Below are 13,225 nucleotides of genomic sequence, written 5' to 3'. Positions count from 1 at the left end.
CAAAGGGAAAAGGTCACGTGTGAAATATCAGCAATGACATCAGTTGATAATTTCTACATTATTTAAAGCAATAGTTTGATATTTAGGGAAATCTCTCTTATTGGCTTTCTTGTGAGGGTTAAATGAGAAGATTGATACAGCTCTCGCGTCTGTAGATTAAACGTGAAGCTACCAGTTAGCGTAGCATACAGAGTGGAAACGGGGGGAAACAGCTAGCCTAGCCTAGCAACTCTAAAGCTCACGAGACAAAGACATTATATCCAGTTTGTTTAATCTGGACAAAAACTAGTGTAAAACGGAGACATTGCAGTTTTACGGGGAGTTATGCCAAGCTAGCTTTCTCCCTGTTTCCAGACTTCGTGCTAAGCTAAGCGAAGCTAAGCTAATCAGCTGCTGTAGCTTCATAATTTGCCTACAGATATGAAATGGTATCATCTCATCTAACTCTCAGCAAGAAAGCCATGTATGCTATACATTTCCCTAAATGTCAAACTATCATTTACATATATTCCTTTATTGATCAGATGAAGTGTATATTACCTGTAGGATAGTGAAGTTTTCAAGAACACTGTTCATCATGTATTTTTCAGGCAAGTGTTTGAGTTTGTGGATAAAGTTGATCATGTACTCGCACATAGGAGAGCGGTGGATCCTGTAAACGCACTTTCCTCCCTCCAGACGGGCGTACTCTGTCTGCAACACACACACACACACACAGAGTTGAAAACACCAGGTATTAAGGTGAAAATGAGAGACTGGGTATTGTTTGTTTGAATCAGCGCACGCTCTTACCTCTACTTTCTCAACAACCTGCTTGCCAAACGAGCAGACTTTGGTTGAAACAGTGATCGTCATGTTCTCAAGGCTGCTGTACTGGCTGCTGACACCGTAGAAAGAACCAGGGCCGTCCTGCATGCCGCTGCTGTTCAGGTCCGCCTGCAAGGTGCATACATTTAATCACATTAGCGATGATCATTACTTACTTGGACATACCTTCATTTCCTCCTGACACATGCACTGTGAGGTTGCACTTAAAAATATCTGCAATGGTCTTAATATGTGTTGAAAATGTTGACGTATGCCTGCCAGCACACAATTAAGTAACGTCTAGAAACAGCATTAGTAATGTAATGGGATTTTGTATTGTGATAATGTTGCGCATTATCAACACAAAGTGAAAGACAAATATTTGCACAATCTAAGAATTGTTAGATGATAATATGATAAAAACCAACCCACCCAGAATTTAACGAGGAAGAAGGCATTCTGAGGGCCTTTCTCGTAAAGCTCTTTGAGGCCGCCCTTCTTCTCGGGGAACTTGTCGTAGATCTGCCGGATGTCCACAGCCTCGAGGAGCGGGTCGCTGTAGGAGGGGTTGGTCTGTCCAATGTGGACAAACAGGTGTTTGCTGTACTGCAGTGGACAGAGACAGAAGAGACAGGGGAGGGCGGGGTTAACCTCAGCTGCAAAAGCCACAGTTGTTCATGTTGGAGAAACCAGTAAGAGTAAGCTTGATTTTAAAAGACTACAACCAAGAAATGTGAAAAACGTAATCAGGACATCCCTGCTTTTAAATGAGTTCTGTGACTTTCCAACAGGAAATCTTGTAGCCCTCTAGCCCTGCGGCCCCCTCACCCCTCTGGGCCCTGGGACTATGCCTGCTAGGACTGTTCAGCAGTCCATCCATGTCTGTAAATTTTCCACTCACGTTGTCTGGGTCTCTCTGGACCTCCATGAAGGCCGAGTACTCCAGCATCCGCAGCTTAGAGGAGGCGATGGTCCGGTCCTGCCACACTGGCACTGCAGTCGCAGTTGGTGCAGGAGGAGGCGCCAAAGGCTCATAACCTGGATGGCACACACACACACAAACATTTAGCAAATTTTGCCATTTCTGGTTTAATTTCAGAAAACTTCTCATGGATTTTTGCCCATACTTACTTGTTATGGACTGTGGTACAGGACCTGATAGGCTTGAGTATGGGGGCTGTGCAAAAGGTTTGATACTGAAAGACAATGAGTGGTTCGGTCAGACAGTGTTACGCAGGGTCAGTATCAGGTGTTTGTGGCACATGGGTCCTACTAAATTTGTATTTCTGATAAGCGTTCTGATGTTAGTGTCAAAGTGTAAGCATGTGTTGTTGCACCAGCTAGGCGTAAGTCCACCTGCTTCATTGCTTCTTAATGATGCAAAACAGCATCAGTTAATTATGCTTTTACTGACAAATCTGAGGATGTTGATTACAACGTTTAGAAATTTTAGCACTTTTTCAGTGAGCAAAAGTCAATGAGGATTTATGTTCTCTTTTACTTTTGCCATCTATCAAATTTGAAGCAGTTAATTTGCCCGGTGGTGGTTTATCAGTGCAGGAAACATACAGTACAATACAGTGTAGAAGAAGAGTTAGTGCTGCTTTGTGCTCAGAGTTGGACCTCGGCTAGGGGGAACTTACGCATGGCTGGTGCGGCCAAACCCAGGAGTCCTTCCCGGGTTGAGATCTAGAACCAGCCTGGTGTGCAAAAACGTGATCCGTTAAACAAGCCCTGCAATACCCACCTCACATTAGACCTAACCCCCTCAGTCACCCATTCATGTATTTACTCATTTCTAGCACTAATCTCTCTCTTCAGTGTGATGTCACACCACAAACATCTTGTGGGTTCAGTGGAGGGGTTTACTTACTCCTGAGAGGGTCCAGGCTGTCCTGGGATGGCAGGCCAGAACTGGAGAGTGAGAAAACACTGTTAAACTGCTTTTACAGTGTTACTACATTTTCTTCAGCTAATGTAATTTTCATTGCTGAAAACTGTGTTAATGTGCTGTAAGTAATAGAAAATGAGTGGTGGGCTCACTCTGGCTGGTTGGTAGGGAGCAGGAGGCAGTGGTGGAAGATGATTCTTGATCATACTCGGGGAGACGATCTGTGCAGACGACAGTGCTGCCATGTTCTGCAAGGCTTTGTCTTTAGACGCCTGATCCTGCAGATTGAAACAGAATGACGGAAGTTAGCCACAAGGTGGCACCCTAACCTAAAGAGTATCTACCACTGCAAGGACAGTGCAATATAAAGCCTTCCACACTACACTCCATTTACTTGTAGCTGTTTGATAAATAATGAAAACAACATCTGAATTCAATCATTCATATATTTAAGAATCTTGAGGAGAGTTTCTCAGAATTGCACTAAGCTTGACATGATTAAATAAAGACACTTAAATGGTAAGGGATATTATTCATAAAACTAAGAAAGAAAATAAGTTTCTGAAAGAGCAGCTTGACAGACTCAAGCAAAGAGAAGAACAGAGAAGACGAGGCAGAGTTGCTCCAGCGTTGGGATTTAAGCTCGACTCACAAGACAAATTGAGTGTCAGTGTGTTATCGGGATCACCACAGGAAAGGAGAAGAAAGAAAGTGCATTGGTTTGGAATGCAGATTTGCATTCATGTTGCAAATTCAAGTTTTGGTATGCAGATGAAAGTGGTCCGACGTAAGCGAAATAGGTAGAAAAAGATACACAAAGCCAACCAATTCATGTCCATGGCGCATGACACATATTTTATGACTTTGAAACACGTCAAAGCTTTCATTTCAATATACCAAACAAAATTTAAAACGCATCCTCATGCTATTTTTTTCTGTTTGCAAAAGAATGCACTTAAGCAACTCAAGCTATGACTTTGCAATTAAAGGAAAGATGACTCAGAAGCGAGACCCCGAATCAAAGAGCGACACCTTATGCAAAGCAAGCAAGACTTTGGCTTTTGGCAGAGGCTGAGGGGAGTACACTACATCAGGCAGGATGCGTAGCACTATTGTGTTCAAGGCCTGGCTGCTTCTTAAGCATTGCTTCATAACAGGACAGCAATGGGATGGGACGCCATGCCAGCAGAGGGCCATAGCAAGGGGACAGTGCACTGGTGCTGCTAAACAAAGGCGGGGAGGGAAGCATATTGCACAAGTCAGATTCACTTACCAAATTCATCGCCTGAATCAAAAAAGAGAGAAACCATTAGTACTGTGCAGCTCTAAATGATGTGTTAAGTAAGAGTTTTGGTTGACATAGTATTGGCCTGTGCATTTCAGTCCAGGTTTGCCTCTTTTGTTCATATACTGTGGAGACGTTGTGCGATAACTTAAGTTCCATAAATTCCAATAAATTCAATGTGTTCCTAAACACACCATGACTGACAGTTTGCCCTGGTTCAGAGGTGACAAGGTTCAGCACAGACTGTGGTATGAGAGAAGAGCTTCAAAATGAAACTATGAAAACATTTAGAAAAAGATTGGGTTTAGCAATTTGCTAAAACTTTCACACTATACTGTAATGTACATTCTTGTTTTGTTCACTTCTATTTCATTAGACAGCAGTAAAAGCTTGAAATAACAGTCAGTAATTAATTGAAATCATGTTTGAAGACTGTCGACAACCGTATTACTAGGGAACACATCGCATTTCCTTCACTAGAAGACCAACAGAGGAGAAGCGTGACGCTAATAGTAAAAAGTTTAATCCTTGGAGGATTATTGCAGCACAAGCCTTCAGTGCATTACGCCAAATGTACAGCTGGTACTGCAGTGTGGAGCCATTTTAGCACCCACACTTTTACGTCATGTTTGTTCAGCTGGACAGAGTTACTCTTTGTCAGCCATCTGATTTTAAAAGAGCGGCTCAGAGACTTGCTTGTTATTAAAAAATTGGACAAGACGTAAATTTCATTAGTCCAATGCAAAAAAAGGTAAACTCACAAAGCATAAAAAAAGCCAAATGACTGGACGCAGTGAGGGAACAGTTGAAATTAAAATATGTAAGATTTTTGTGAATGGGTTTAAGAAGTACACATGAGAGTGATTTTATCTTTCGAAATCATGTGTCAACTCAAGTATGTCATATTGTGTGAAGGAGACAAAATACAGATTGCTGCATGTACAAAAAAGTAATAATGGAAAGAATGAAAGAAAACATGATTAATCTCTTCAAGCAAAGATGACAGAAGTCACCACACAGCATATTACAAGCCTTATTTTATGCCATTATTATGCTGCCTGTGGTTCCATGTTTAGAGCATCACATTTAAACAAAATATGGAAGATGCAGAGTGCCAATCAAGTGTATGGTACAGTTTAGATATGCTGATGCCCAAAAATGACCAAATGAAGAAAATGTCAGATGTCAATTTTAAGATGGACAAATATTTTGGAAACACAACATTTTTGACAGCATACAAAATAACGTGAAAGTGAAAAAAACTGATCATATGGTAGCTTTGCTTCATAAGTCCTGTGACTTCACTGACCAGGAAAAACAACAGGGACGGGTGGGAGGTTATGGCTCACAATGAACAGTCTGTCTTATACAAACAACTGGCATTTATGGAAAGGTCACAAACATGTATCACTGGATGCACCAGCTGATTCTTCCTCAGGTATGTTATTGAGGAAAAAGTTTGTAAGGATAATGTAAGGAACCAAGTAGGGTGATGCATCCGTTCCCTTGCAGGTTAAATGAACTATATATAACATCACTGAAACAAAGACTGGTTTATCTTTTCCAGTTTCATTTAAGACAAAATGTGGATGCTGGAGTCCACTGGAGGATTAGTCTGAATAACGGGGGTTAATTTAATTGAAGTTAGCATTTCAGAATGCTGCAATGTCTCCAGTATTTACAAGTGTCTGCATTATGTATATGTGAATATGCAAAAATAATTAAAAGTATGATGAGAAACCAGAGGGAGTGGAAGAACTAAAGACGAGTCAAAAGGATTCATATGATGACAACGGTCAAAGATGAATGTTTTTTGACTGATCGGTTTTACAAAACACATCACAAACAGACACATTAAAGGAACTAAAGGTATCAAAGTAGAGAGAGTTTTAGGGAAAGAAGAAGTCTCAGAGAAGTACAGTATGCTGCAGAAGCATGGCTGGCAGATACAGAACTGGAGCAACATGCAGCTAAATGACTGTTAACTGGGCTCATCATAACAGCTCGTGTATCATTCCTTAAAAAAAAAAAAAAAAAAAAAAAAAAAAGCTTTAGAGTCAGCGACTACTGAGTGAAGAGATTAGCCTTACAGTTCATGCAGCTCCGACATACAGAAGTTAAAAAGCTTCGTTTGTTTGTGCACTGCATGCGTGGTACAGAAGCAGGACTGTGGTTCACTCGGGTCTATCAGAGAGTTAACTCCTTACGACTATTTTATACGATTTGATTCATCATTCAAAAATGTATTTTACTTGCCAAGCTTGCATCCACTTATCTAGTGGGAACTGGCTTTCCATCAAAGCAAGGACTGATAATAATGTGCACAAATTAGCAGGTTAGTGCAAAGCCAAGCCTTTACCAGCCCCGCCGAGCCCGCGGTGAAGCGCATACCTTTAGCTTTGACTGGATCTCGCGAGATTTTCTCCGGGCGAGAACCTGCAAGTGGCTAGAAACCTGCACAGAAGAATAGCCAAGAGGAGGGAAGAGGAAAAGGAGACAGGGAGAGAAAAGACAAGGGAAGAAGGAGAGAAGCCGTAACCAAAGAGGAAAGAGACGCCCAGTCAGTGTTGCCGAGAGGCAGGTTTGCAGCACCTACCTTTATACCCGCCTGGTATTCACGAACTTTCTTCCGTGCTAACACCTGTATGTGACTAGACACCTAAAAGGGTTTGAAACAGTTTTTGAGCATAAACAACAACATGCACTCAGATGAACGCACACACACATGCAAGTGAGGACATGTACACACACACACATATTAACAATACCAATGAATGACCAAAACCATCAATGAACTGATGCTGCTAGCATGTACTGCCTGCATAGCTGTAGTCTGATATAGTTTATTCCCCATAGACCTCCCTTGCTGTCCAAAAAGTATTTAAAATAGATCAAGGAGCCACACTGTTGCACTTGGTGACATGTTTCGTCATTGCAATGAACATGAGCATCGTAGTTTATTTAGAGTAAATGCTTCATTCACCAGCTTGCTGCTGCACAAACTCACTAGATCATGAAATGTGTGTTACTTCCATTTGACAAACGTTTAATGAAAACTACAGTGCCCACCCATTTTAGGAAACTATAAATTTATGACCCACTTTTTAAGATATATGTGTTGAGTGGGAAAAAATCGGCTTTGTGGCTGAGAGACACTGAAAGCTACTGAAAGACCAACTATTACGTTGTCAGTTTTGACCTTTTCATGGGATTTGTTGACAATAAGAAATATATACAGGACAATAAAACCAGAATTGTCCTTTAAATAATTTATAATAAACTTAATTGTTATTAAACTCAATGTTAGGCTGAATGAATCCTTCTATAAACAGTGGTTGCTGTAATGAAAGGTTTGTTGTCTTGTACTGTCAGTAACTAAAGCCAAACTCACACATGGTTATTCTTATCTAATAAATCATTAAAGCTGGTTTACCTGTTTTCTTGTGCGGGTTTTGCCTGTCCTCAGCTTGATGTATCTTGCTATCAATTCATTACGACCTGTAATGATAAACAGAAAGCAAGGTCATAAACAAAAACAAGGTTACCAGATTACATGACAGAAGATGTAACAATTGTGCATTACAATACCCTCCATTGGACAAAAGGTGGCGCTCTTGTCATACCTTAAATACACATCTTATGTCAAAAGAACAACGGTGTGACCTTTCCCAGAGCTCCTCGGTCAGGGCAAACACACTTCTGTCACAGGTCACAGGTCACAATAACACCTCTGTTTCCTACTGGAAACCATATTCTAAAATTTTAGGTGTTATGTAAACTGAGCCAGATAGTAGATGGTTGATTTGCTTGTTTTACCCTAAAGTTTTCATGAGCTCATTTCACACCTCCTTATTGTCTGCTCACGTGGCCCTGTAGCCTAATTACAGATTGCTTTGAAAACAGAACCATGTTTTTCATGACATAACATCTACTCTCGACATTCTACACAAACAGGTTGTGCAGAGAACAGGCTTCTATTCTGGGCTTTCATGGTGCTCTTTGCATTCGGTGCCGTGCAGGAGATTTAACAAGCGTTGCCTTTTCCGCAAAGCACAGATGGGATCAAGCAAAAGATCATCTTTGGTGTACGAGAAGTGCAAAAAGGATTATTATGTTGTCTCGAGGGGAAATCAGTCCATCAGTCTTTCTCACTTCTTTTCTTTGCCAAGTCACGTTTACTGGGTTTCTGTGGCTGAAAATTGGGCCAAAGGGAGAGGTTGAACCGCTGTATCATTATGAATAATGACCTATACTCTTCGAAACTTGCTGACATAAATTTACACCAACAAAAACTGGTCAAGATGTGCCTTCTTTAACCCACACAATAGACTGTGTGTCTAAGAAGTCTACGGTTTAACAGCTTTAGAGTACCCAGACACATAATGACAGGAGAAACAAGTCCTGTTTTTTCACACACTCTTCAGCACTTGGCCTCCAGAAGGCCCTGGTTAGAGCAATTACCATAAAAGTACTGCAGGCCATCTCCAGCGGGCTTGCAGCACTCACCATGCTCTCCAACCAGTCAGCCCGGCGGTCGGCCAGCAGAGCAGAGCTGAACTGTCTGCCGATACTGAGCTAGCCCGTCCCCCTCTGCCCTGGGCCAAGGGTGGACACGCCCGCTCCAGCGCCTCCGCATTCCTAACATTCCTCTAAGCCTGTCACATCTGTGCTAGCCAGTCTGATTGGCCTGGGCCTGCGAACACAGCCAGAGCTCGGGCGAACACACACATGCTCATATGCACTTCCAACTCTGGGAGAAGCAGGGGTTAGAGCTGGGGTGAGGGCCATTAGCTTGGGGTGGGGGGTCGTCGGTTAGCGGGGCAAAAGGGGCAGCTGATGCTGTAACTCTTGGAGGAAACACAAAGCCATAACTGTCTCTGCCAGCAACTGCCACCTGGCAGCAAAGCAGGCCCTTTTCCCAAAACAACACCACTATGTGACCCTGCACTCAACGGACAGCAGCACCTGCTGCCGACCATCCCAGCAGAGGATGGCAGAGAAAGAACAATGCCAGTTCAACCCCCGCGCAACTGTCACTCTCAATCTCTTCAGCTGAGGAGCAGAGGGGGAAAACATTACATCGTCCCAACCACAGACCTCTGCTATGGATTTCACAGATATCTCATTGCAAAGTACTGTATACTGAGATACAGCATGAACTGAGCGCTATAGGTCTGACTAAGAAAGATAAGAACGGCTCTGAGAGGTGAGGTGGACTCAGTATTGTGCTGAGCCGCTCACACTGAATTAACAGCTGGCTCTCAGGACTCTCCCAGAAGTTAATTCTCTTGTTAAGGAAATTATTTAAAAATGTCAAACCTTATACCTTTTTCGTAGCTTGCTTCATAACAGTGCTGAGCACAGGAGTTGCTGGCGTTGCGTCGCAAATCAAAAATGCGTTTCGATCGTGTGTTGAACAGCGCAGTTGCAGCAGAGCTGAGATGATATCTCCAGTTTTTCCACAACATCTGGTTGGTTTTGTGATATTTTAAATCACTGCTTTTGTTCTATGTGATATACAGTTTGCAGCAGAGACACCACTTTGAAGTGGGCCGGGCAAATAACTCCAGTTTCAAATAAATTTTTGAAGCTGAATGTTAAAAATGACTTGGAAATGGAGCTGTAAGACACATTCTCAAGCACTTCTTTTTCTGCTCTGTGGAAAAAGACAAACTGGATCATGATACGGCTGCAACATATTGAGCACAGCACAGATTTTTATCGACCGTTATATCCCTAAATGATATATAGCACTACTTTGTGACTAAAAGAGGAGTTGTTCACAGGACGACAGCAAAGGATTTTAGAGGCACTGAGGTAATCAGTCCCAAATCCCTCATCCTCCACTTCACACCCTAGCATCAAATTTTGAAAAGCACAGCATACAACACATTTTGAGGGGTAACATAATCACTCGGGAGACCTGTGTTCAACCCCAGGCACAAAACTGCTGAACAGAACTTCAAATTCAACAGACTCTGGATCACCAAAAGCAGGAGGTTGAGCTGATGCCGACAAAAAGAAAACCTGTCGCTGGATGTCAGTCACATAACAGAATAAACTCACACACAGAATATTAAAAAAGTCCCAGAACTTCCTGGTTGCACAAGCAAATGTTTAGCACTTTTGACCCAGCGGGATTGGTCATATGAGCTGATCATTTTTAAGACACACTGCTCTCAAACCCCAACAGAGAAAACACAGAGGGTGTGATCTCAGCGCTGTCAGTGGTAGCTGCAGCCGTGGCAGCCGAGATCTGCTCAGACTTGACATGGCGGGGTCAGAGAGACGGTGAAAAGGCTGCTCCGCACGGCGGGGGAACACGACAGGTGCGCGCAAACACACGCACAGTCGCAGCCTCTCTTGTCCTCTGCCTCTAATTTCCGCACACTCACTGTCTTTCCAGCTCTCTGCCATCTTTGCGAGCTGCTTATGATTCCCTTGTTGATTGCTCAACACCCACTCAGATCGCTGCAGGCTGCCATTCTTAACCTCTTCCCTGACAGGACACGCCTATCTTTTTCTTTTACTACACGACTGCTGGAATTTTCCACTTCCACGCGAAGATAGTAAGTAAAAAGGTAATCTCTCTTCACTCGCCGTAGCTCCCCCACCCCTCTCGTCTCTCTCTTGAACCCTTTCTCCACCCATATTCTCTCCCCTCCTCCCTTCTCATAACATTGAGGTAATCCTAAATTGCTAACATACTGCTCAGCCATGACTGAAAACATTCCTAACATCTCAGCGAGGGGGCTGACAGGGAAGGCCTGCTCAGTCATCATAACAGAGCGCTCAGCCCCCTCTCTTATACCTTACACACATCTTTTCTCGCAACTTTGCACATGCAGTGAACCAGCTGCTAATTCCTAATGCAGCCATCAAAGGTCAAACCAGACATAAGCCTGCCTCTAGCGCTGAAATCTTTCTCTTTCTTTGTACCCAGAGTGCTTTGCAGTAGTGACAGCTGCAGGGCTGAGAGAGAGAGAGGCAGAGGTGTGTGCTTGGGGTTTGACATACCTGTCTAGGCCAGAAAACGCAGGAGAATAACATGTCAGTACAGCCCCAGAGCAAAACAAGACAGGCAACATTTTTCTGACACACACGCATCTTCTGAAGACACTTCCTCTGAACTAAGGGTGTAAAATGTGCCAACTATGTAATTCTACTGAGAACAACTGTCTCTGAGACACAACTATTCATTGAATGCTTTGATTTTAGTTTGTTAAACTTCAAAAGATCATCGCGGATCAGGACCTGACAGTGAATTTGAACTGGGAGAGTGCATTTTTCGTTACTTCCGGAATGAGTGGAAAATCAAAGGACTCAAAGGTCACACTCAGGGGAGTCGGCAAATACATTTTCTTGCAGGGAGTTAGATGAGAAGATTGAAACCACTCTCAAATCTGTCTGTTAGACAGAAGATGCAGCGAGCAGCTGGTTATCTTAGGTTATCATAAAGACTGTAAACTGGGAAACAGCAAACTTGGCCCTAAGGTTGGTTTAACCTGGATATAAACTGAAGGATAAAAACAAGATTTTGTGGTTTTACAGGGTTTATGTGTTGGACTACTTCATGGCTTGGACAGTGGCTTAAAGAATCCGGCACATACGGAACTGTAAAACCCCTTGTTTCTACACTTTGGTGTACAGACTAAACAAACAAGATGTAACCTGTGAATTAGTGAGTTTAAGAGGTGCTGGTAAGTTGGTTTTGCAACCTTCACACAGAGCCAGAGCCTGTTTCAAGTCTTTATGCTAAGCTAAGCTAACTGGCTGCTGGTTGTAGCCTTATGTTGACCATACCGACAGGAGAGCAGTGTCAAAAAAGATGAGAAATGCTGGTATGAAGGATGAATTCCCGAGAGTTTTGGTAGATTTGACTCTCGACAGGCATATTTTATCACAATTAGATAGATTCTAACTGTTATAGCTGTGATTACATCACAAACTAGAGTTAAACTGAAGTGCTGTTCATGTTCTGAAAAAACTGGAGTGACTTTTAACATATGTGACTGATTAAAATTGAGTGCTATGCTCCTTTGAACTCTTCGTCACCCTTGAGCTACGTAAATGACTGGCAATGCTACTGGGAAGTCTAGACAGGTTTGTAGAGCAGAGAATACACATGTACAAAGCAGTCATTTTGCTAAGGCAATGGAAATTTGCAAAGGTTTCCCTCCCAAAAAAAATCCTGGCAAAAAAAAGTGGAATTCCCAACGGGAGGGATGACTTGCCTCCTTTTGGAGGCCACTGGAGTCTGAGACTGCAAGGTAGACAGTATTACATACAGTGCAATCGTTAACATTCCCCTAACGTCACGTCAGGGCAGCTTTTAGATGTCTGAGGTAATCACCTTGTGAGAAGGCTTCTTCTGGGGCATGCCTTGGCTCTGCCAGCAGAGCCTCAGATGACTTTTGTAAATGGAGAGGGTGTTTAGTGTTCTAGAAAAAAACAGGCCTCTAAAAGGGGTCCTGACAGTTTGTTGCTAAGGGGGCAGGTTTGTGCACGGCCTGCCTCTTTGTTGACGTTCTCATGACAAATGTGTGGAGCCTGGGACGCGACACTGCCCTGCTAAAGAGTTATTTAGGCAAATTTAGAGATGCCTGTGTGGTTTGAGCTTAAGGTCTATCCAGAAATTGTACAATGTGTTTACTAACAGTGTTATTTTTAAGCACATGTTCATCAAGTTTGCCTGAAAAGAAATTTTGAGTGATTTAATTAGAAAATTGAATAAAAAATAGTCAGAAATGTTAATTGTAAACAGACTGAACATGGTATCACTCGCAAGAGTTTATTCTGTATCCAGCTTTTCTGTTTTGGGGCTGAAACTGATGACTATTTGCATTACTGATTAAGTTCATTTTACAATTAATTCATTGTTTAGTCCATAAAAATACTGAAAATGTCCATCATGAGATCCTAGAGCCAAGGTAATGTCTTAAGATATGCTGTTTTGTGTAAGGTGGAATGAGTCGATTTTTGTCATTTTTGCTTGATAAACGACTAAATTCATAAATGGAGGAGGGGAAAAAAAGGCTGCTGATAAAGTTTCTGTTGACTAATTGACCAATCCACGACTTGTTTCACCGCTACTACGCGCCTTAAGACAGGATCAGAGAAACAACAGAAGCTGCCACAGCCGCTGAGTTATCTCAGGTATGTGCTTCTCCTTGAGTATCAAAATCTGCCCGTGAATCACGCCAGAAGAATCCCATCTGACGTCAAGCGCAGCGAAGCCACCA

General features: G+C 42.6%; 1 protein-coding gene across 5 annotated transcripts in view; it reads right to left on the bottom strand.

The window, feature by feature from the left end:
• The window catches only part of tead3b (TEA domain family member 3 b), a 28,821-nt gene that overhangs the window by 255 nt on the left and 15,341 nt on the right, over positions 1-13,225 (bottom strand). The window contains exons 4-14 of one of the 5 annotated variants that reach the window (XM_076741888.1): positions 7,417-7,481; positions 6,580-6,642; positions 3,972-3,983; positions 2,851-2,976; positions 2,681-2,721; positions 2,451-2,507; positions 1,939-2,003; positions 1,709-1,845; positions 1,240-1,413; positions 793-936; positions 541-693 (exon numbers count right to left, since the gene is read on the bottom strand). In XM_076741888.1, the coding sequence (XP_076598003.1) occupies positions 541-693; positions 793-936; positions 1,240-1,413; positions 1,709-1,845; positions 1,939-2,003; positions 2,451-2,507; positions 2,681-2,721; positions 2,851-2,976; positions 3,972-3,983; positions 6,580-6,642; positions 7,417-7,481 (1,037 nt within the window). Of the gene's footprint in view, positions 1-540; positions 694-792; positions 937-1,239; positions 1,414-1,708; positions 1,846-1,938; positions 2,004-2,450; positions 2,508-2,680; positions 2,722-2,850; positions 3,025-3,971; positions 3,984-6,374; positions 6,438-6,579; positions 6,643-7,416; positions 7,482-13,225 lie in introns of those variants that run through there. The other 4 variants (XM_076741907.1, XM_076741897.1, XM_076741917.1 and 1 more) reach the window with 4 other exon arrangements.

This window comes from Chaetodon auriga, chromosome 2 (assembly GCF_051107435.1).
Source record: "Chaetodon auriga isolate fChaAug3 chromosome 2, fChaAug3.hap1, whole genome shotgun sequence".
Taxonomy (NCBI): domain Eukaryota; kingdom Metazoa; phylum Chordata; class Actinopteri; order Chaetodontiformes; family Chaetodontidae; genus Chaetodon; species Chaetodon auriga.
The sequence above is the reverse complement of the archived record's forward strand: the minus strand, read 5'-3'. Positions and strand labels throughout refer to the sequence as shown.